The sequence below is a fragment of the Numenius arquata genome, chromosome 7 (assembly GCF_964106895.1).
Source record: "Numenius arquata chromosome 7, bNumArq3.hap1.1, whole genome shotgun sequence".
Classification (NCBI taxonomy): Eukaryota; Metazoa; Chordata; class Aves; order Charadriiformes; family Scolopacidae; genus Numenius; species Numenius arquata.
In genome coordinates this window covers 42836652-42857371 of record NC_133582.1, presented here as the reverse complement: position 1 = coordinate 42857371, position 20720 = coordinate 42836652, and the positions used below count along the sequence as shown (strand labels likewise).

Here is a 20720-nt window from a genome sequence, read left to right as displayed (position 1 = left end):
CAAAAGATGAAGGGCTTTTAAAAAAAAAAAAGCCAAACAAAAAAATCCCCCAAACACTTCCTTTAAAAAATAGGGTTAAGAATACAAAAGTGCTTTGCAATGATTCCTTTTTATTAAAAGGCAGTATTTCCAAACTGAAGTACAGCTTCACCCACTGGGGAATTACCTATACACTAGCCTTTAGCCAAAGTAGTGCAACTGTCAGTCAGTGACATCACTCACCTGACCGCAATTACTCATTCGCCTCAGTGCTTGTAGTATCAGTTTTAATTTTAATTAAAGATTTATTTTGTCTTCAGCGGTTTTTTTCATTGAAGTGCAATATTGTTTTATTAGCAGCTTTTAAAAAAAAAACAGAATTGATAACTTAGTTCATTATAAATGAACTTTAATCTGAAGATCCATGCAGCTGCATCTTTAAGTTTCCAGACTGTTATATTAAAAAAAATGAAATTTTAATTGCTTCATGTCCACACCCATTTTTACACTATTTTCAAACCTTGTATTGTATGAATGCAAACTGAAATGATGTAAACATCTTCTAACTCTCAAGTGTTAAAATTCTCATATTATTTCATGTTATTTTTATAGAATCCTTACACACCTGGGGTAAGATGCCTGTCAGCAGCACATAATTGATAGAAAATCACGTACATGAAGGACATTATGTACAAAGTACACACAGTGCAAAATCAGTTTATTGAAAACTTGCAAAAGCGTTACTCAAGCTTTTGCTTCCATTTATCAGTCCGAACTTCCCCTTCATGCCAGGTTTGATTTTTATCAGTTACTGCACTGTCTTAAAAAGGTCTTGCAAAAACCTTCTCTAATGGCAAATAAAGATGTAATACATTAGAATTTCCCACCCTACATAACTCTTGGGAAAATACCTGTAACTGTCAAAAAGCACAAAATAAAAGCAACCTAAATACACTAATAAAACTGTAAAAACATAAAAGTTTTCATTAAATCTCCAAACTTCTAATACTGATTTTTAGTGAGAACATTTGTTATAATATGTTTTAATGCGTTTTACTTTGCAAGCCAGAAAAAACACCATATATGACAGCCATCAGTCCTACTTCTGACTGCAGCAAGAAGAAACAAACCTCAAACTGTTCTTTTAGGCTCCTGAGAAACATAGCCACCAAGAAGTTTGTGGTAATCTCATAAGGATAATTGAGAACCTCATGCATTCATACTTATTCCCAACAAGTGAGTTGAGGTTAGACATACAAACACACTTATTTTTTAACTCAACGTTCATATTAGCTAGTTTGGATTAGACTTATTTTCTAAGTAATGGAAACATACTAAGGAAAAGGAAAAGTCCTGCTTCTCATCAGGTTGAAAGCAAAGCCCATTTTCTAGCTTTTCCCTATGAAAAAAGTTTGTTTGTGTTCAATGACAAAGAAATAAGAATTGAGAAATTTCCATACAAAACAAAAATGAAATACACATCATAACTTGGTTTAGACCTAAAAGAAGTGGCAGACATTAAATGACTCTGTATAATATCCATTAGCTCAAAAAGATTACCTGGTTTAATTAGGGCATCATCTGTTACATTAAACATTGTAACTTTCTGCTTCCGTGGCACTCCAGCTTCTTTAAAAATTTCCATTGCAGACTCTGATTTCTGTAACAAAGATCAGCCATAAAGAAGCAGTCTTAAAATACCCAAGGATCAACCTCGCACAGAAAGTGATTACAGACTGTCAACACCACTCAGAGAAAGAGTTATATCATACTATGCTTTTATCCTGAGACTAGCATTTTAACTCTATATAAAATTAATTTAAAACTTCTGTGTCTGCATTTAATTTTCTGTCAACTTGTTGCCCTACAGCCACATCACATAAACAAGAGATATATGAAGATTTCTAAAATCAGAAAAGGAAAAGCAGTCATTTAGAATGTACATAAAATATATTACTGCTTTTTCACGACTTTCAAAGAGTTTTGTAGTAATTTAAAAGCATTTTCTCTTTTTCAAAGCTTCTAATGACTTAGTTCCACACCACTGCAAACATAATTTATTTAAGTAACAAAGCAGAAACTTCTGGAAATGTTTAACTTCCTACAGAAGAGAATCTAGAGTCTCTGATCAAAAAAGGAAAAATTAGGAATAACAGGTTTACGATTCATGCATTTTTAAGATATACCAAGTACACTCAGTGTCAAACCACTGCTGACTTACTAAAGAAGGGCTCCTCTTTTCAGTGGAGTCTGACAAAATTAAAAGTACTTAAAATTGTTATCAGCTGTTTTAAACAAGACAACTCACATAACAGCTGACTGCTGAGATGATACCAAGCAATGGAAACAGTGACACAGGAAAACCATGGCCATAGGTAAAAAGCAATGCAGCTGATTTTTCTTCAAATGAATTCTCCTACAAAGCAATTTAAGCAGCTGACAACACTGTCACACTTGGATAGTCACATCTCTGAGGCTCAATTCTCAAAAGTTCTGTGCAGTTTTCTCTCTCAAAAATAATTCTGTGTATTTTAAAGACAAAATAATGTGAATACCTTTAAAATCATTAGGTTTTTTTTTTTGAAAATCTGCATGTTGCCCTTCCTTTTTAACAAATCTGTTAAGTAGCATTAGGAGAACAGAGGAAGTTTTGTGAAGAATAAGGGAGCAAGATGATGAGTGCCTCTGACTTACACACAAAACAGAAATTTTAACTTTATAAATCTGTCCTTATTTGAGGATAAAGGGTGGACAGAAAGCCTTTGAGAGTTAAAATGGGGTTTTGAGTGATTTGTTAACTTGAGTTCAGAGTACAAAACACTTCAAATACCTTTTTAAAAAAAAATAATCGTCAACTAAGTACAAAATCTTCCCTCAGACTACAAAAATTTGAGGCATCAATGGAGGGCAATGTATTAAATCGTAATACCATATGTAAGAATTAAAAACAAAGAAATCCCTTTTCTACTAAATGCCTGCATATTAATACTTTATTTCCACTGTTATATAAAACCGCTGACTTGGATGACAGCAAGGGGAGCTCTGTGCTCAGCATGGGTGCATGGAAAAAGCTACCACAGCTGAAGTCAAAGGGTAAAAATCGCTTACATCTCAAGAGTCCTACTATAGCCTTGCACTGTTCCACCTCAACAAGTTTTCCTCAAACAGTCAAGTCACAGAGATGTATTTCTACAAACAAAACACTGCAGTCTTTACAAACCCTTCCTAAAAAGCAATACTGAGAGAACACTGAGTGAATTCGCAAATGTTCTTAGTTTTAAAAAGATCAGCAATATCTTCCTGTATTATAGGAAAATGATCTATATGTTCTCACGTAAGGAAAGCATATAAAAATATTTTTGACAAAAAAAAAATTGTTAGAACAGTAACAGAATTATACTTTTGAGAATAATTTTGCATTTAAAAAATCATGAAAAATCTGTTCACTTGTAATAGACTGACAAACATCAAGCTAAAAAGGAAAAAAAAAAAAAACTTGCTAAAAATGCAATACCCCTTATCATTTTTAAGCAATTTGACACTCAAAAGAAACACACATAACTCTTAGTAAAATTACTGAGGGAATCATTAGATGGAATTAATTAAAAATCAGTAGCTGTGAGGAAGACAGATGTTCCTATGAGGAATTAACAGAAGATAAACTGCTTATGCTAATACAATACAGTATCATTCAGTTTTCTTTTAATTCTCACATTCAGACACTTCAAAGAGAAAAGAAACACATAAAAATACTGATAAGCATAGGAGAGCAATGATTCAAACCTGCAGCTAAACCACAGAAAGGTATCATTTGTTAGTACCTTAACAAGTAAAATTGTTCAGAATCTGCGTGCCAAATTCTTAGTTTATAGAACGATGATAGCAACAACAGTACAAAGCTCAGTCTCAGGCCAGGATCTCACCACAGAGTTGTCTAAGGATATTTAATCAATTTATTTATTAAAATGAGTTTACATTTAACCAAATTAATAGGAGCTAACTTGGAAAAAATTCTGTCCAAGAGAATCATTAACATAAGTCAAACTACTAAAAAATCCTTGAGTTGACTTTTTTCATAGTTCTGCTTTGGAGAAATTTTCTTAGTTCACAAGAGCTATTTAAATAGACGTTTTCTGTATTCCTTCTTGCTTCCTGCACATTTTTACCCTGAGAACATATTGAATCACTGCTAACATCACCTTTATGAAAAGTTCAATTGTAAGGAGTCCAATGTGCACAATCAACTTGAAAATTATTATTCACATGATTCTTACATGTCTTAAATCAAGGTAACAGGAAAGACAAAACACAGCTGTAATTTCTCCAGGAAAAATGTCACACCTGGAAAGTGGAAATGGACTGAAGTGACAGGATAGATACCTGAAAATAGAAGCAGGGATGGTAAAACATGGCCTAAACCCACTGAATAAAATAAACATACCTTAAAATATAATCCTGTTCAAAATCAGTAGAATATACTATAAAAGCCAACAGATTTATCAAATGAAAAAATCTCCTTTTTCCCTCACCTCCACTAAAGCAAAAACAAGCACACAGATTCATTTTGAGGCTCTGGGACAACCTTCTATTTGAAAAAGGGAAACGTAAATCCTCAAAAAGCCACGATCACCAACTGAGATAATTTTCTTAGTAATCATGAGTCTTCTTATTTTTTTTTCACTTGCCTAAAAATGAGTGTCAGGATACCACAAGAAGTGAAAAGTGATTTTATAGAAATAACACATCATAAACACCGCAATCCTTTGAGGGAAAGCTTTGTTCCTGCCTTGATCTATAATTCAATTTTCCTCCTCAAGAATGACAGCTCTGCTAGACAACCTTAGCCATTGAAGGAAGTTGGGAATTCCACATCAGGCATTTGGGGTGTCTAAATAAGTGAGCGGTTTTGATATCGCTGTTGATGAGCTATAATCATGAAGCTATCTTCCTGGAAACTTAAAGTCTTCAACTTATTCATCAGTAACACTATATGCAAATTAAACAATCTCAACAGACCTGTGGAAAAATTATAACTAAAGCTAATAAAACAGTATGAAAGAATAAGCTAGAGAACAAAGTATTCTAAACAACTGATGAAGCTGGATAAGTTTACAACAGGCCATGAACGCAGGTATCTTGCAGTCCTGGTCTCATATTGCATCTCCATGGACGTGGCAAACAAACGTTTCTACATTGCTAATGGCCCTTCGGACCCTTCCATCTGCCTGGGACACAGCAACTCAAAGCAACTTCCTAAACCCACAGCTTTCCTAGAGAATCAAGAGGCAAAACTTTCAAGAAGTTCTTCTTGTTATTCTCATAACCAAGAATCGACGCTGGAGTTAGGAAATAAGTTAAGGGTGGATGTGACAAAAGATCAGTTCCAGAGCATGCATGTCTGTCAATTAATCAGTTAGAGAATTTTACCTGTGCTACTTTCGTACTGTAATCACAACAAAACAACCGTTCTAACAAAAAAACCTGAAGTGGTTCACTTACAAAAAAAGGAGATGCGTTTTTGCCTCCAACAAGTAGCTTAGATGTTTTTCCACCCGACTCTTCCTTTGAAATGTATCTTAAAACATGGCAATCTTGCACCTTAAGAAAAGAAAAATGGTGTTTATTTGAGTATAAGCAGATGTGTACGCTTTGAGACCATATATAAAAACAAGTGAAACAAGGTAAGTCTCTGTTTTCATTTGTATCTATATAACAGGAGATACAGCTTACAAGTTGGGGAGTGTGTTACCTTCTTACCATAGACATTCTTTTTCCAATCAATTAAAGGCTTATCTTAGAAAAAAAATATTAGTAGAATGCAAACTATATTTTCACAAATGCGCTAGAAATTGAATAAACTTTTACAGACATCTTTTGCCTGCAAGATATGCAAAATCCCTACTGTATGCAGCAGCAAAGTATATAGTAAGAGCCCACATTTTAGACTCCTGCTCCTTTGCCCTGTAAACCCAACATCCTTCACAGCCCCTGTTGGCACATGGCAGCAACGGGTCAGTGAAACAGCTTCATCATAGAAGTATCTGCCAGAGCCTATGAAGAAGCAGCTTGAGGGGTACAAAGGCTCAGTTACCAGGGTGAAACTAATCCCAAAGTGCCTGCAGTTGGCAAAAAAAAAGTGAAGCAGGGTAATTAACCCCAGCTTTCTGTTGCCTCCTATCTCCCCTCACCTAAGTAATACTAAACACAGTTCTACAGCACTTGAATAACTGAGGTGAGGGCAGACTGCTCCTAGAAAGTTTAGAATATAAACAGAGAACAGGCAGGGCTGAAAGAAATCTTTCCTTTCTTTAGAGATTTCCTACTCTGTACAAACATTAAGTTTCACTTCTGCCTGAAACTTATGGTTCATGATCTGAATATGGTACAGGAAGTGAAATTCATTATGATTTATTTCACCTTAAGTAGCGTGACAGCATGTTTTTTTCCTGATTTGGTCCATATTGGCATCATTCCAAGTTTCACTGCAACAACACCAACTCTGATGGAATCTGTAGATCAAAACAGAACATGGATGCAACCTCACACTTAATATTTAAAAGAGCCCATCTCATAACTTGCGAAGTCCCATTAACTCAAACCTTTCCTAAGGAGTTGAGCAAGGAGAGGAAACAGCGCTGATTCCCTGCATGTAGGCTGGGAATAACCTGTTCACTGTTTTTAATTTCATTAGCAAAAAAGTTCTATTTGTTCCAGTTGTGTTTGATAGAACATGCAAAACAGTTCCCCATTAAGTTCAGAACAACCAATGCTTCAGACTTTTTTTTTTTAAAAAATACAACACTCATGTAGTTGGTTTCACTAGAGCCAAACTAGAGGCAACCTGTCAAGTCTGGCTTCTGACAGCCCATGGCATGAAAACCAGAATGCTTAAGATGTGAGAATAAATGCTTTAAAGTTTGAAAAATGCTCTTTGTTCCAGTTTCCACCATCATACCCAAAGATCTTGTCACGGATTTGCAGACTCTGCTGTCTGCTGTCAAATGATGTGACCCTTTAGAAGACTCAAAACCTTTATGCTGTGTACTAGTCCGTAAGACGTTAGGTCTTCCTTTGGTTCATTAGGAAGAACCTTTTGGTTCTTCACTGAGAGGGTGGTCAGCCACTGAAAAGGCTCCTCAGGGAAGTGGTCATGGCATCAAGCCTGTCACGAGTCCAAGGAGTGTCTAGACAATGCTCTTAGTCATACAGTTTAGGTAGCCCTGCAAAGAGCAGGGAGCTGGACTCAATGATCCTTATGGGTCCCTTCCAACTTGAGATATTCTGTGAATCAGTGAATAAAAGTGGAGTGTATTATATACTCTGTTTTTTCTTCAGACTCCAGCAATATTTACAAGAACATTGTAAATGTTCCAGCCAGCATGGGTTTATGAAAGGGAGGTCCTGCTTAACCAACTTGATCTCTTTCTATGACCATGTTACCCACCTTCTCGATGCAAGGAAGGCTGTGGACGTTGTCTACCTGGACTTTGGTAAGGCCTTTGACACCGTCCCCCACAGCGTTCTCCTGGAGAAGCTGGCGAATCATGGCATAGACAAGTGTACTCTTCACTGGGTATAAAACTGGCTGGATGGCCGTACCCAGAGAGTTGTAATTGATGGGGTGAAATCCAGCTGGTGGCTGGTCACCAGTGGTGTCCCTCAGGGCTCAATTTGGGGGCCAGTCTTGTTTAATATCTTTATTGATGATCTGGATAAGGGGATTGAGTGCACCCTCAGTAAGTTTGCAGATGACACCAAGCTAGGTGGGAGTGTTGATCTGCTTGAGGGTCGGCAGGCTCTACAGAGGGACCTGGACAGGTTGGATCAATGGGCCAAGGCCAATGGGATGAGTTTTAATAAGGCCAAGTGTGGGGTCCTGCATTTCGGTCACAACAACCCCAGGCAACGCTACAGGCTTGGGGAAGAATGGCTGGAAAGCTGCCCAGCAGAAAAGGACCTGGGGGTGTTGGTGGACAGCCAGCTTCACACGAGCCAGCAGCGTGCCCAGGTGGCCAAGAAGGCCAACGGCATCCTGGCCTGTATCAGGAATAGCGTGGCCAGCAGGAGTAGGGAAGTGATGGTGCCTCTGTACTGGGCCCTGGTGAGGCCTCACCTCGAGTGCTGTGTTCAGTTCTGGGCCCCTCACTACAGGAAGGACATGGAGCTGCTGGAGCGTGTCACCAAGCTGGTGAGGGGTCTAGAGAACAAGTCATATGAGGAGAAGCTGAGGGAACTGGGCACGTTTAGTTTGGAGAAGAGGAGGCTGAGGGGGGACCTCATTGCCCTCTATAACTATCTGAAAGGAGGTTGTAGAGAGATGGGTGTTGGCCTCTTCTCCCAAGTGAATAATGGCAGGACCAGAGGAAATGGTCTGAAGTTGTGACAGGGGAGGTTTAGATTAGATATTAGGAAGAATTACTTTACTGAGAGAGTGGTCAGGCACTGGAACAGCCTGCCCAGGGAGGTGGTGGAGTTGCCATCCCTGGAGGTACTTAAGGAACATGTAGACATGGCACTTCAGGGCATGCTCTAGTGCCCAAGATTGTTGGTTTGTGTCTGTTTGTGGGTGGGGTGGGGTGTGGTTGTGGGCGTTTGTTTTGTTTTGGTGTTGGTGTTCTGGGATTTTTTGGGTGTGTGGTTTTTTTTTGTTTTTTTTTTTTTTTTTTGGTTGTTGTTGTTGTTTGACTAGATGATCTCAAAGGTCCCATCCAACCATCCAACCAAAAATATTCTGTGATTCTGTGATTTTCAAGTCCATATACTTTATATCCTACTGAGTCTTTTTGGATTAATTCATAATTTATTATCTGGCCATTGTGCAGCCAAGCTGGGACTGGCCAAATGCTGATTTGGACTAAAACCTAAGTTCTAACCTAAAGTTAAAATCTAAGTTTTAACCTAAAACCTAACCTAACTTAGGTTTTAGGTTTTAGTTAGTTGCAGCATTCTTAACATTTTGTAATATTTTAAATGCTTTTTAGAGAACTGATGTACTACATTTACTTATTTACTAGGAGATGTGTTGGACCATTGAGATAAAAGCAAAAAGGAAAATAATTTACATGACACAATTCTGAGGTTACTGAATGCAACAACAGAACACCAGTAATTCCAGCATGAGTTTGATATTTCAGAAGAGATACTTTCTCACCTGGTTTCCACTCATTCAGTGGCCATGGCTCATCTTTCAGAGGGCAGAGCTTGCTTGCTGTCTGAGCTTTGTATTCCTCCGCAGTTATCTTCTTGAGGAACTCGACATTCTCTTCAGAAAGATGCTCATGCCACCACGTCGTACTGTTAACATGCCTGACTACAAAGCCCAGCTGCCCCCTTTCCAATGGTGGGAAAGAGTTTTAAGTGTCTTATCAGTTCAAGTAATGTCACATAACATGTATGTTTGCAATGTGATACATACTGCATATTTATATCATTACATTATACACATCATAAAGACCAAAATTATATTAGCAATCTATTAAACCACCATCACTAAAACTGGCCACCCCTGACCAACAGCACCTAATTATTTGTCGTGCTCTCATCTAAATTTTAAAGTATTCTAAAATACACCAAAGGGGGGCAAGTAACAACAAATCAAACAACCAGTCCTTCTAGGATAAAAAAAGCTAGATCTGTGAACAAAGAGATAGCAGTGGGTGGTTTTTACTTTAATTTTAGGAAGGCTTTGAACACAATCTCCTGTGGCATCCTTCTAACCAAGCTCGGATGTTATGGCACAGATGGCAGGGGTATCAGATAGGCAAAAACCTGGCTGGATCATCAGGCTGAAACAGTCACGGTTAATGGTTTGCACTCTATCAGAAGGCCAGTTACAAGTAGAGTTCCTCAAGAGTCTATTCGGGGACTTGACATGTTTAATATATTTATCAGTAATCTGTAAGAAGGCATGAGTTTGCCTTCTTACATTTGCAAATAAAACTGAAGGGAGCAGTTGATAATGCTCAAGGTTGTCCCTCCGCCAGTCAGAGGGACAGGCCAACAAGGAACCAGATGAAATTCATAGAGGAGAGATGCAAAGTCCCACACCTGGGACGGAATAACCTCTTGCCAGGGTAAAGGCTGTGACTTCAGCAGAGCTGCTCCCCAGCCAGGCAAAGGACCTGGGAGTCCTGCAGGGGCAAAATGGTAAAAAAGGGGCCAGCAGACTCCTGGCAGCAATGAAGGTTGACAGCAGCCGAGGCTGTATCAACAGAAGCAGTCAGGAAATCAAGGGGAACAGTTATCATCCTTTCTTCAGCACTCCCAAGTAGACCACATCGGCAACACTAAATTCTGTTTTGGGCTCCCGGAATAACAGGGATGTTTATATAGTACAGCAGTGGTACACAAAAATACAGGGGCTGCAGCACTTGTCCTGCGAGGAGGATTGAGGTGAGTGGACTTGTTTAGCCTGGAGAAGAGGAGGCTTAGGGGTGACCTGAGAGCAGCTAAGAAGGTTCTTAACCAGACAGGGCCAGGCCATGTTTACTGAGGCGCATTCCAGGAGAATGAGAGGACTGCTATGAACTGAAAAAGGGGGTTCTGATTTGACATAAGGAAAAAACATTCAGCTCGAGGACACTCACACACTGCAACAGGGGCCCAGAGACACTGAGCAGCCTTTGTCCTTGGAGGCTCTCAAGGCCCAACGTGCCAAAGCCCTGAACAACCTGGCTGACCCCAGAGCTGGCCACACTGTGAGGAGGTTTAACTAGAAACCTCCTGAGCTTCCTGCCAGCCCCAACAACTCTCTGATTTTACATTCACTGCTAAACAGCTCGCTGTACTGCCACAATTTTCACGAGGGCTAAGAAAAGCCTGAATACTCTTCAATCCTCTACAAGTACAATGAAACAGAGTATTTAGCAATAGTTAGCGAATGCATGTGGCTAAGGGTAACAGCTGGCTAAGGTGACTCAAAACACAGTAAGTCAAGTCGCTTCGTTATGAAGCGAAGGTGCTTTGGTTGCAAATATCTATCTCCTGCCATAATTCCCAGGCAGGTTGGGGCTATTACTAAGGCCTAAGTGCCCCAGCAGCAAACCGGGGCCCCACCGCCTTTGCACATGCAAACTTTCCGGGCGCTGCCAACAGGCAGAGACCTCTCCAAACGGAGCGGCTCCGCCGAGGGGAAGAGGCCGCCGAGGCATCCATCACTCCGGGGTTGCGACAGGGGCCGGGTCCCCCTCTGACCCCGCTCTTCCCGGCCCTCTCCGCCCGCCGCCCCGCGACGCGCTCCTCCCCGCAGCAGCCCCTTTCCCAACCCCCCAGCCCCTCCGCTACCTGTCGCCGGGAATCCCCGCCGCCGCCCGCAGCGACCTCCCCGGTGCCGCCGCCCACAGCCGGCGCCCCAGCCGGCCCAGCAGCCCCCAGCCCGCCATACCGCGACCGTTGGCGGATGCGCCGCCGGCTTCCGGGGCGGCCTGGTCCGGCGCTGAAAACCTCCCGTTGCTGCCTCGGAAACAAGGTTCCGGCCCGCCCTCCCGGCGGCGAGAGAGATTTTCCTCAAAAGCTTAACATAAAAACTCCCGAACCAACCCGAAGGCGTGGTCGTGCGTCAGCCTTCCTCCGAACCCTGGCCCCCGCGGGACGGGTTACTCCCCCAGCGGCCGGTTGGGTGTCTCCGTGCCCGGGGGCAGCCCTAAGGCCCCGCGGGTCAGGGCTGCAGCAGCCGCGGCCGATGGGGCTTCTCTGACACGGGATAAAAGACCTCACCTAAGGTGGGCAACAGTAGAGGACACGCAGAAATAGCCACGGGCACCCGTTCCCCTCCAACCCCGGCAGCGCTGCCATCACTCCTGTGCCGCTGGCCTGGCCAGGAGCTGGTGGAATCCAACAAATTGAGGCCTTGGGTCTCTTCTCACAAGTCACTGGCGATAGAACAGGAGGAAATGGCCTCAGGTTGCGCCAGGGGAGGTTTAGATTAGATATTAGTAAAAATTTCCTCACAGAAAGGGTTGTCCAGCATTGGAAGAAACTGCCCAGGGAAGTGTTTGAATCGCCATCCCTGGAGGTATTTAAAGGCCGGGCAGACGTGGTGCTGAGGGACATGGTTTAGTGGTGGTTTTAGCAGTGATAGATTGATGGTTGGACTCAATGACCTTAAAGGTTCCTTCCAACCTAGACAATTCTATGATTCTATAAAATAAGGGTCAACAAGGGAAAGTGTCAGCAGTGGGTGAAAGTTATCTCTGGCAAGCACAGCTTAGGCACACAGGGTTGCAGGACCCTTGCATGGATTCAAAGCCTCCCTTCTCCGTGCGGGTGTCAAGTGGACGCCTGGGGATTTTGGGCAGAAGCTTCCTTGCTTTATCAAATGGCTGCAGGGTGCGGGGCTTCAGGTGCTCCTTGCGAGTGGGTAGGCCACGTAGGGATGGGAGGGCAATGCTTGTGGCAGGTATTGTATCTAGCATGGTAGCCAGCGACGTTACTGGTAAAGTTAACGCAGGCGGGCCAGGCAGAGGATTTCTGGGCAGCTGGCACAGGGCTGGTACCTCTGCCTCTCTGGCTTCAGTGAGATCTGGCTTTTGTCTGTATGCAGAATTAATTCACCATTTTTTTCTGAGCAGGGCACCAGCACAGCTGACAGCGCGCTACGCAGGATAGTGAATGGGTATGAACTCAAGACTCTCTTTTGGTTTCAACAGAAGTATCTTTTTTAAAGGTACGTGACTGTTCTGTGTGGCCAGCCGAAGCCCGTCATTGCTTCCCCTCCTTACCCTGCCTCTCTGTCTTCTTCCCCACTGTGTGTGTGTTGCACTTAAGGCTTGTGGCCAGCTAACCAGATTCAAGAGACGCTGTAGGCACCTCAGAATGGGTAACAGTGAGCAGAATTTTGGTGTTTGCACCCAAAACTGTGATCCAGAAAACTACAAACAGTTTTCACACACACAGACTCTTGTATTTTCTCTGTGGCAAATGGCACTTCCTGTAAATAAAGGGAAAAAACCAACCTGAGAAATATAACCTTATCCTAGGGGTCCTCCAGCTTATCCTTCCCACTCCAAAAAACGTGACTGTAAATATACTAATGCTTTTTGCCTGAAAAGCCCATGCTACTGAGGAGTAGTTTGTCTGGTACCTTTGATTGGAGATAAATTTGGATTTACATAGGCAGGCGTGACTGCAAGACCCGTAACCCCAGGTGAGAAAGGTCAATCTAAATAACCAGTTAGTTTCTTCCTGGGAGTAAGCCGTGTCCTGTTTGTGCAGCTGGACAGCTAAGCTGAAGGAGTCAGCTCTGTTTAACTCATCAGCAAAGATCTTACTGCAATACAACGATGAGGCTCAATAAGCCACATGCTTTTCCATCACAATATTTGTGAGTAATGCCAAGGGATGTAGCTGAGTGTTGCAAACCTGCAGGACTCTGCCGTGTAAATCTGCTCAGAGCCAGGGCCTTCCACTGGTGCATTTTGGAATATCACTTCTGCAACCTGCAGCAAGCTTTGGCTTGGACCACTGTTCTTTATTGCACTCAGTGGGCCTCTAACAGATCAAACCGTAAATCTTTTGGCTGTCATCAGTTGTGTATGATCACCTTTGATATTTGGAGACTAAAAGAAAAGACATGTTTTAAAGTAATACTACTATTATAATTTCATTTTCGTTTCATACCTGTATACTCTTTCATCAAATGCTATAGAACACTATATTGCTTATCATGGTAAGAACTTTACACAGGTAGATTTTGCCTTAGGGTAACAAGCAATTAACAGTGTATTAGCACTTCTTAAAAATTTATTGTACACAGTGCCTCCTACACAACTAAAAATACAACTCAGCTTAGTATCTGGCTCAAGAACTATGGATGTTAATGCATTTTGGGCTAATAGGGATCATGAATATCTTAGAGTATTCACGGACTTTGGGGTTTTGAATAGGATTTGAGAAACTGTAAAAAGGAAGATAGGATTGCAGTATGCAGAGAAGATATTTTAGATCATCAATTACCTCAAAAGGACAAGATATAATTTATTTTAAAGGAGTTTTCAGAATTTAAAATGATCCATCAAAAGGCAGTAGAACTTTAAATTTGCATAAAAAATCTCTGAGAGAAATTGATGGCGGTTCAGCCTAAAGGCAGATGGCCTCGCTGAAACCCTTAGTAGATAAAACAAGAGAAAAAAAGTAATTTCAGAGATATATTCATATACTTAATGATATTACCCTGCACAAAGCCCTTACTATCTCATTACACTGAGTAACTTGGAGCAATGAAAATAACATCCGAAGCCTCATTAGAAAGCCTTTACCATATGGCTAGTTTTTGTATTTTGTGAATTCTCCTACGCCAGCTCGTCACGCTATTATGTGTTTGATTTATATGCTGGAATCTGTATAGATTGAAGGAGATTTCCCATTGATTTTTCAGTATCATGGAGGTGACTTTTCAAATACCTTGAGGGCTGCTACAGAATTGCAGAATTGCTACAGAATTACCACTGATAATGATTTGTTTTTAAGTAGACAATATTTATAATCTGCATTGTGTGAAGTAAACAGAAAGATCTGCAGCAACTGTGATTCTCTTGAGACACTTATATCGACCACCTACATACGTGAAAATGACTGATAATTTATATAGCTCAGCACACAATAACCGTTGAACCATCATGTGTTGATATCTGCATTTTACATACTGCTACATTATAGAAGCACATAATACCTTGTAGTACCATTATAGAAGCACAAATACCTTGTAACACCTCTGCTAATGAAGAGCTCTAACTGCCCAATTCCACATAACCATAACCACTTAAAAAATCAGTTTAGCCAAAGAACCAGAAGAACAACTTCTCTGATTCCTAATTTTTCTTGCTGAAAGCTTTCTTTTACTTTCCTTCAGTCTGGCAAATAATAAAGAAAAGGCTTAACCCCTCCTCAGCTGTATATTACATGCCTAAATCTATCCCCAGAGTAAAGTAATACTCCTTCTGTGACGAGAGCACCATCATGCCTCCGAGGATCTCAAATCACTTTTCAAATATTAAAGTCCCCAAGTACCAATTGTGAGATATTTATGAATACATGGCAGTGACCTTCATTTTACAGATGAGGAATTTGAGGTGCAGAAAAGTTAAACAACTTGCCCAAGATTACAAAATAAGATACTGGAGGAGAAAAGAACATGGAGTCGTAGATTTTTCAGTCACGTGCTTTAACAGCTGGAAAATGTTCCTTCTGAGAATAGAGAAGGAAAGAAAAAAGGGGAGAAATGAGAATAAGAAACTAGAGGTGTTTTAGATAAGAATTAAGATATGTTGGCAGAGTGGTGTGGGAGATATAAGGGAAAATCACAGTAGCTTCCAGCTGAAATACGTCCACAGAGGGAGAGATGTGCAGCCTGCTGGGGTAAGCTCTCAAATGAACAGTCAACCATTAAATAGAAATGTGGATTTGAGATCTTTTAGTCGGGACGCATTCAGACAATTTATACCTATGACCAAGTAATACTGGCTGCTGTTCAATAGTTGATCAGCTGAAGGAATCTTTATTAGCAAGCGTGAACGATTGCGCTGCAGGATATAGATGGAGCAGAACTGAATGTGCTGGTAAGACAGCCCCATGCACCCTGGCTCTCCCATTGCTTTCATTTTATGGTACAAAATCATCAATCAAAGCTGATCCTATGGAAGTCACTTCTAAAGGAGAACCAGGGAGCTAGAGTTCTACACTACCTGCAAACTCATTTAAAACTTATTTCTAACCCCAAATCCCCTTGTTCCAGGGGAGATTTCCTAAAATATTCAGCACTGGCCCAAAACAGCTGCTTCTGGAACTAGCAACAACAATGTTTTCAATTCAATGGTAGCACAACTTGTCTGAAGTCATGCCCTTCGGACAATCCCACACAAATTATTTTTTGACAAATTTTATCCTTAACTTCTCTATACAAATCCCATCTTTCACTACTGTCTTTTAGCAAATGAAGAAGCCAAAATTCAAACACTGAGAATAACAATGACCTAATTTCTTCATTTATACACATAACAAATATTTCATTGGAAAGATCAATCTACTGCCAATCTGTTCTTGTGTATCCGCTTTTTTAAAAAAAAGGTGGCTTGAATATCCTTTTGGTACAATGCCAGTTTTTCTATCACACAAGATCAAGTGATCTGTGTGTGCATGAAGTTACAAATCACTGGTTGTCATAAAATCAGGCCATGCAAAATTTCTTTTTGAAAACATCACGCAAAGTTGGATACTGGGTGTGAGATTAAAAAATACAAATGAAACAAAATAAGAATTCCCAACTGTAAGAGATTATAAATTTGGGTAGCCAAAATACAACCCATTTGAAATCCAGCTAGATCGTTTGGATTAATTAGGCGTATTTTAAGACATGCAATCCTGATGGATCATGCCCTCGAAGCCATATCTGTTTACAGCTACAGTCTGAACCCTTCGTAACAGCTGGATGTGTCAGGCTTTTGAAAAATTTCTGCTCAGGCCACCGACTGCGTGGGCACGTTCGGGTACCGATGTTATAAGCTTCTAACATTAGAAATGCCCATGCTTCAGGCCAGGTATTTCTTGAAACACTTTATTACCCCTTTCTTGGAATATGGAAGTTGAAAGCAGGCAGCCTTATGGCAGAGAGAGAAATAAAGACAACAGCTGCAAAACTGTGTTGTTTTTATTTTAAACATGCAAAATACAGTTCATGCATCTGCCATTTTGAAAAATCTCTCAGTTCATAGCAGATTAAACCAAAGACATTTTGGCTATCGACTCTCAATAAATATTTCAAAATGCTTTACAGTGTAAAGATAAGAAATTTAGCAAAATTTCAACAAACCTGTATAAAAAACAGATACAGATAACTTTTTATTTCAAGGCGACATGCTGTAATGTAAAGAGTTCACTTCTTTTTTTTCCTGGATGTTTTTTTCCTCATAAAAAGTTTTCAACAATACAGCTGCTTAACAGATTTAAGCCTTTAGGCTACACATGCAAAAAAAAAAAAAGGTTATTTTAGTTAAAAATCACCAAAACGTGCTATTTATTTTTGTTTCATTTTTAAGTACAGTAGTTGTAGACAGTAGCATTTTTCTTTTTTAATTTTGTAAAAGAGTGCAGGCAGGTTCATGGAGCTAGTGTCCTGGAAGACTCGTACTCTGACATACATTTTGGTTTTATCCCTTTGCCATTGTAATAGTCCACGACTTGGTTTGGAACTTCGGCCAAAACGCTTTTTGCTAGAGCAGCTGGGGATGCCTGCAGGAAATGGTAGAAAACACAAGAGTTAACCTGTCTCCGTGCTAGAAGTGCCATGGCTTTTAGAGGGATTGGTGCCATGAGATCAAGGTAGGAAGTATGGTACAGAAATGGAAGGCAAAAAAAGACTCAAAGTGAGTGGCACTATTGCTGGAAGCTCATTTTGTGAGTCAGTTTGGGCTTCAGGGGTAGCTGCCTGAAAGTACGCTAAAGCCAAAAGTCTGCATGTGCTCAGGTCCATTTGGCCTATTTTAAGTTGAAGGTAACTCAACTTCCCTGCTCTCTGGGAGAGCATCATATCCCAGTGAAAAGGGCTGGAAAGACTTCATTTGTCAGTACTCAGTGAGGAACTCTGCAGAGCTTCAAGTTGAACATGAAGATATATCACTGTAAAAGGGAGGCCTTCGTCACCATTCTGCTTTTTGGTACCTGGTGTGGTGTTTTAATGGCTGGGGAAGTTTTAAATGCAATAAAAAATATTTTTGTTTTCATTGGAGTGAAACCATGGTCATGAGAAAGCTTCAATCCTAGGCTTTGCAGAGGCTTTAAAGCTCTTCCTGTGATGTATAAATGGTGGATGTCAATCAGACTTAAGAACTGATGACCCTGAAATGTAGAGATGGATACAGAGATAGCCACTGGCTTTCACCACAGGCAGGGAGGTGGGCTACCACTCAGCACAATGAGAAACCATGCCCTCCACTGACAACACACAGTTGCTGCCTCACACTCTGACAATGCTTCATTTTAAACAGGGAGCCTGTGGATGTTTTGTGGGCAACTGTCACCTGCATGTGCTGCAGGGATTTTCTTCAGCCCTTGTATGGAGCAGTGACAGAACTGGGCTCCTGTGCTCCTGTGCAGCTCAATGGCAACTTCCTGCCCTGTGTTTTGGGTTTGCTTGTTTCTAAGTATTTGGGTAGAGCTGATTCCAACCCCTCCGGAGGCAGCCTGCCTGACCGTGTTCCCTCTGAGCCCACCACAACAATGCAGTAAAAATGCAAATGCTTAAACATCAGTTTGAGAAGTTTAAACTAATGTGTTTATCTCCAGACAGAGCACACATGCATCACACATGGCAACTCAGTTGATGCATGGGAATTCTTCAGCTGGTGGCTGGATGACACCACTTCTGCATACCAAGCACTTTTTCCCACACTAATGAACGCTTCCCTCCTCACTGTCTGTAATATTGTCAGCCAGTTTCAAAACCACCATGTCACAAAGTAGTTGCATTGGCTGTTTATTGCCCTACTCTGTTTCATGGGGCGGGATCCTTATGTTTCCAGAGTCTTAAAATTAGGCTTACATAGGATGTAAATGGTAAACTATTCATAGGCAAGCTAATCCAGGGGTGCAGAAAGCCCCATGGCTATTATAAATTCCAGTATCAAATGTTACAATATTACAAATACAAAGATAATGCTAGCAAAACTAGAAACAAAACTATTTTTTTGTATTTTGGTATTTTGAGTCACATACGTGATTAGTAATGAAAACGAACCGCTGTTTCCCTACTGTGACATTTATACCAAAATATTTGTGCAGGCAAAAAAGCCTGGAACATTTCTGCATCAACAAACTGGCAAAGCAGAGCCCATACTTTGCGTGACAGCGCAGCAACTGTTCTCAGGTGTTACACAGTAACAGAACCCATTTATTTTAATCCTTCAAAGTGAAATGCATGGCTTTCCACAGTTGCCCTGTTCTTGCCTCAACCTGTTTTCACTGAAATCAGCAGAAAATACCCCTTGGAGTCAGACAAATGGCTGATTTCTATGTTGCTACTGAGAATTACTGTTTTTTTAATCTCTGTCCCAGTGTGCCAAAGCTGTACTTACCTTAACCTGTCTCTGTGCCATCTTACCAAAAAATACAACCCTACCTAAAGGGTAAAATCAGGGAGTAGGAGAAGACTCCTGGGGCCATGGCTGCACACACAAGTCCTGGAAATCAGGAAACTTCACTCTTCCCTATTTTTAAAAATGCTGGGCGGGAGCACTTGCCACCAGCTTCTCTGGGTCACGTGTAGTCCACACATCCGAAAATTGAGCCAACACTCATCTCTCTCTGCGTCATCCTCCTGGCCACTTCTCTCTCTTCTGACGCCACATCCATTCTTCTGAAGGAAGGGTCAGCCCTTCAGAACAGGCTCTGCCAGGGCTCAGATGCACGGCTGAATCACCACCACTTGAGGAGTCAACTGCGCAACAAGCTCCTCGCACAGTGTCCATGTGAAGTAAAAAGCCTTTCACTGAGGCTTAAGCTAAGACATTTACTGTGCCCACAGGCTCACAGGCTACGTGTGACCCAACACAGAGTTGCCCTGGGCTAGCTGGCTTGACTCTGGGACAACTGTTGCATTACAGAGTTTCATCATGCCAGTGATGTCTGTTGGCCCTGGGGATCTTTCTCGTAGGAAGCATCCCAAAATTGGGGTTAGCGGTGTCTTCCTGTCTGATGGTCCAGGCCACCTGCACCTTACACACTTCTGTGGTGGTAAAGCACTCTCACTTCTAGACCAGATGGTGCAAAGCAGCATTTGTATAAGTAAGAATCAGACCCAGTAACTTCTGAGCTAAAACCCAGCCCCAGTTCAGCAGTGCTGTGTAAGAGTTACCTTCGTTGGGTTTTTAACACAGAACATACATTAATGTTTTACTGTAATGTTTTTTCCATTGTTTAACTGCTATGTTTGAAGAGCATTCTAGCAATAAACACCTCAAGATGAATAGTTCTCAGTTGATGGCTAATACACAACAAACAGACCAGCCAGCAGTAGGAAAATAATCCCCTATGATGATAATTGGTGTATATTAGAAATTACTGTTGACTCAGTACTATAGCTTCACAACACTTAAACTTTAATTACAATGCACAGTGCAAAACATTGCTCCTTGCAGTGGTTAAGAGCTCTGCTTTCCACACTCATTTGTGATGTATGTGTTATTAAGTCACAGTTGCTAGCTTTTATGATTAAATACAATGCAGAGTGGAATACAGTCTACCTGTGGCATCAGATTTGTGCACAGTAAATATATCATGCATCCTAAAGGCAGTGAATTTTGGCTCTTAAAATACGACTGTGAATGGAGTGAAACAGGTGAGTTTCTTCAACTACATTTCAGTGATTGTGAGCATCACTGTTCTGCAGTTTCAGGTGAAGGGCACTCACATTGCTGGAGTGGTGATAATTATAGAGAGAAGAAATTCACTTGGGTTCAGGGAAAATATTTTCCCTTTGCTATGTTCCCCTGTAACGAATTGCGTATGTCACCCACTATACAATGGGACATTTTTTTTAAACAGTAACGGTTACCTTGATTTTATCACGCCTTTGCAACTACAGGATTTGCCAAGAATCACTACAATTGTTACTATTATTTTGATAGCTTCAAACATATCCCTTAAAAAGAGAGTCAAAAAGGTAAGATGCTTTACTGCAGTACTCCTGATACACTACATCAGGTAGGAGATTAAACCCCTACAATAAATATTTCTGTCTATGTTGGGTCTTG

The 20720-nt window shown here is 41.0% G+C and overlaps 2 protein-coding genes across 2 annotated transcripts in view; both read right to left on the bottom strand.

Moving 5' to 3' along the window:
- Window positions 1-11393, bottom strand: part of MRPL3 (mitochondrial ribosomal protein L3) — a 31164-nt gene extending 19771 nt beyond the window's left edge. Inside the window, exons 1-5 of the mRNA XM_074150591.1 lie at window positions 11263-11393; window positions 9131-9309; window positions 6397-6488; window positions 5479-5577; window positions 1540-1639 (exon numbers count right to left, since the gene is read on the bottom strand). Coding sequence (XP_074006692.1) covers window positions 1540-1639; window positions 5479-5577; window positions 6397-6488; window positions 9131-9309; window positions 11263-11360 — 568 coding nt within the window. The 5' untranslated portion in view covers window positions 11361-11393. The remainder of the gene's footprint in view (window positions 1-1539; window positions 1640-5478; window positions 5578-6396; window positions 6489-9130; window positions 9310-11262) is intronic.
- Window positions 11394-17070: 5677 nt separating this feature from the next.
- The window catches only part of CPNE4 (copine 4), a 194790-nt gene continuing 191140 nt past the window's right edge, over window positions 17071-20720 (bottom strand). The window contains exon 15 of the mRNA XM_074150995.1: window positions 17071-17202. Coding sequence (XP_074007096.1) covers window positions 17071-17202 — 132 coding nt within the window. The remainder of the gene's footprint in view (window positions 17203-20720) is intronic.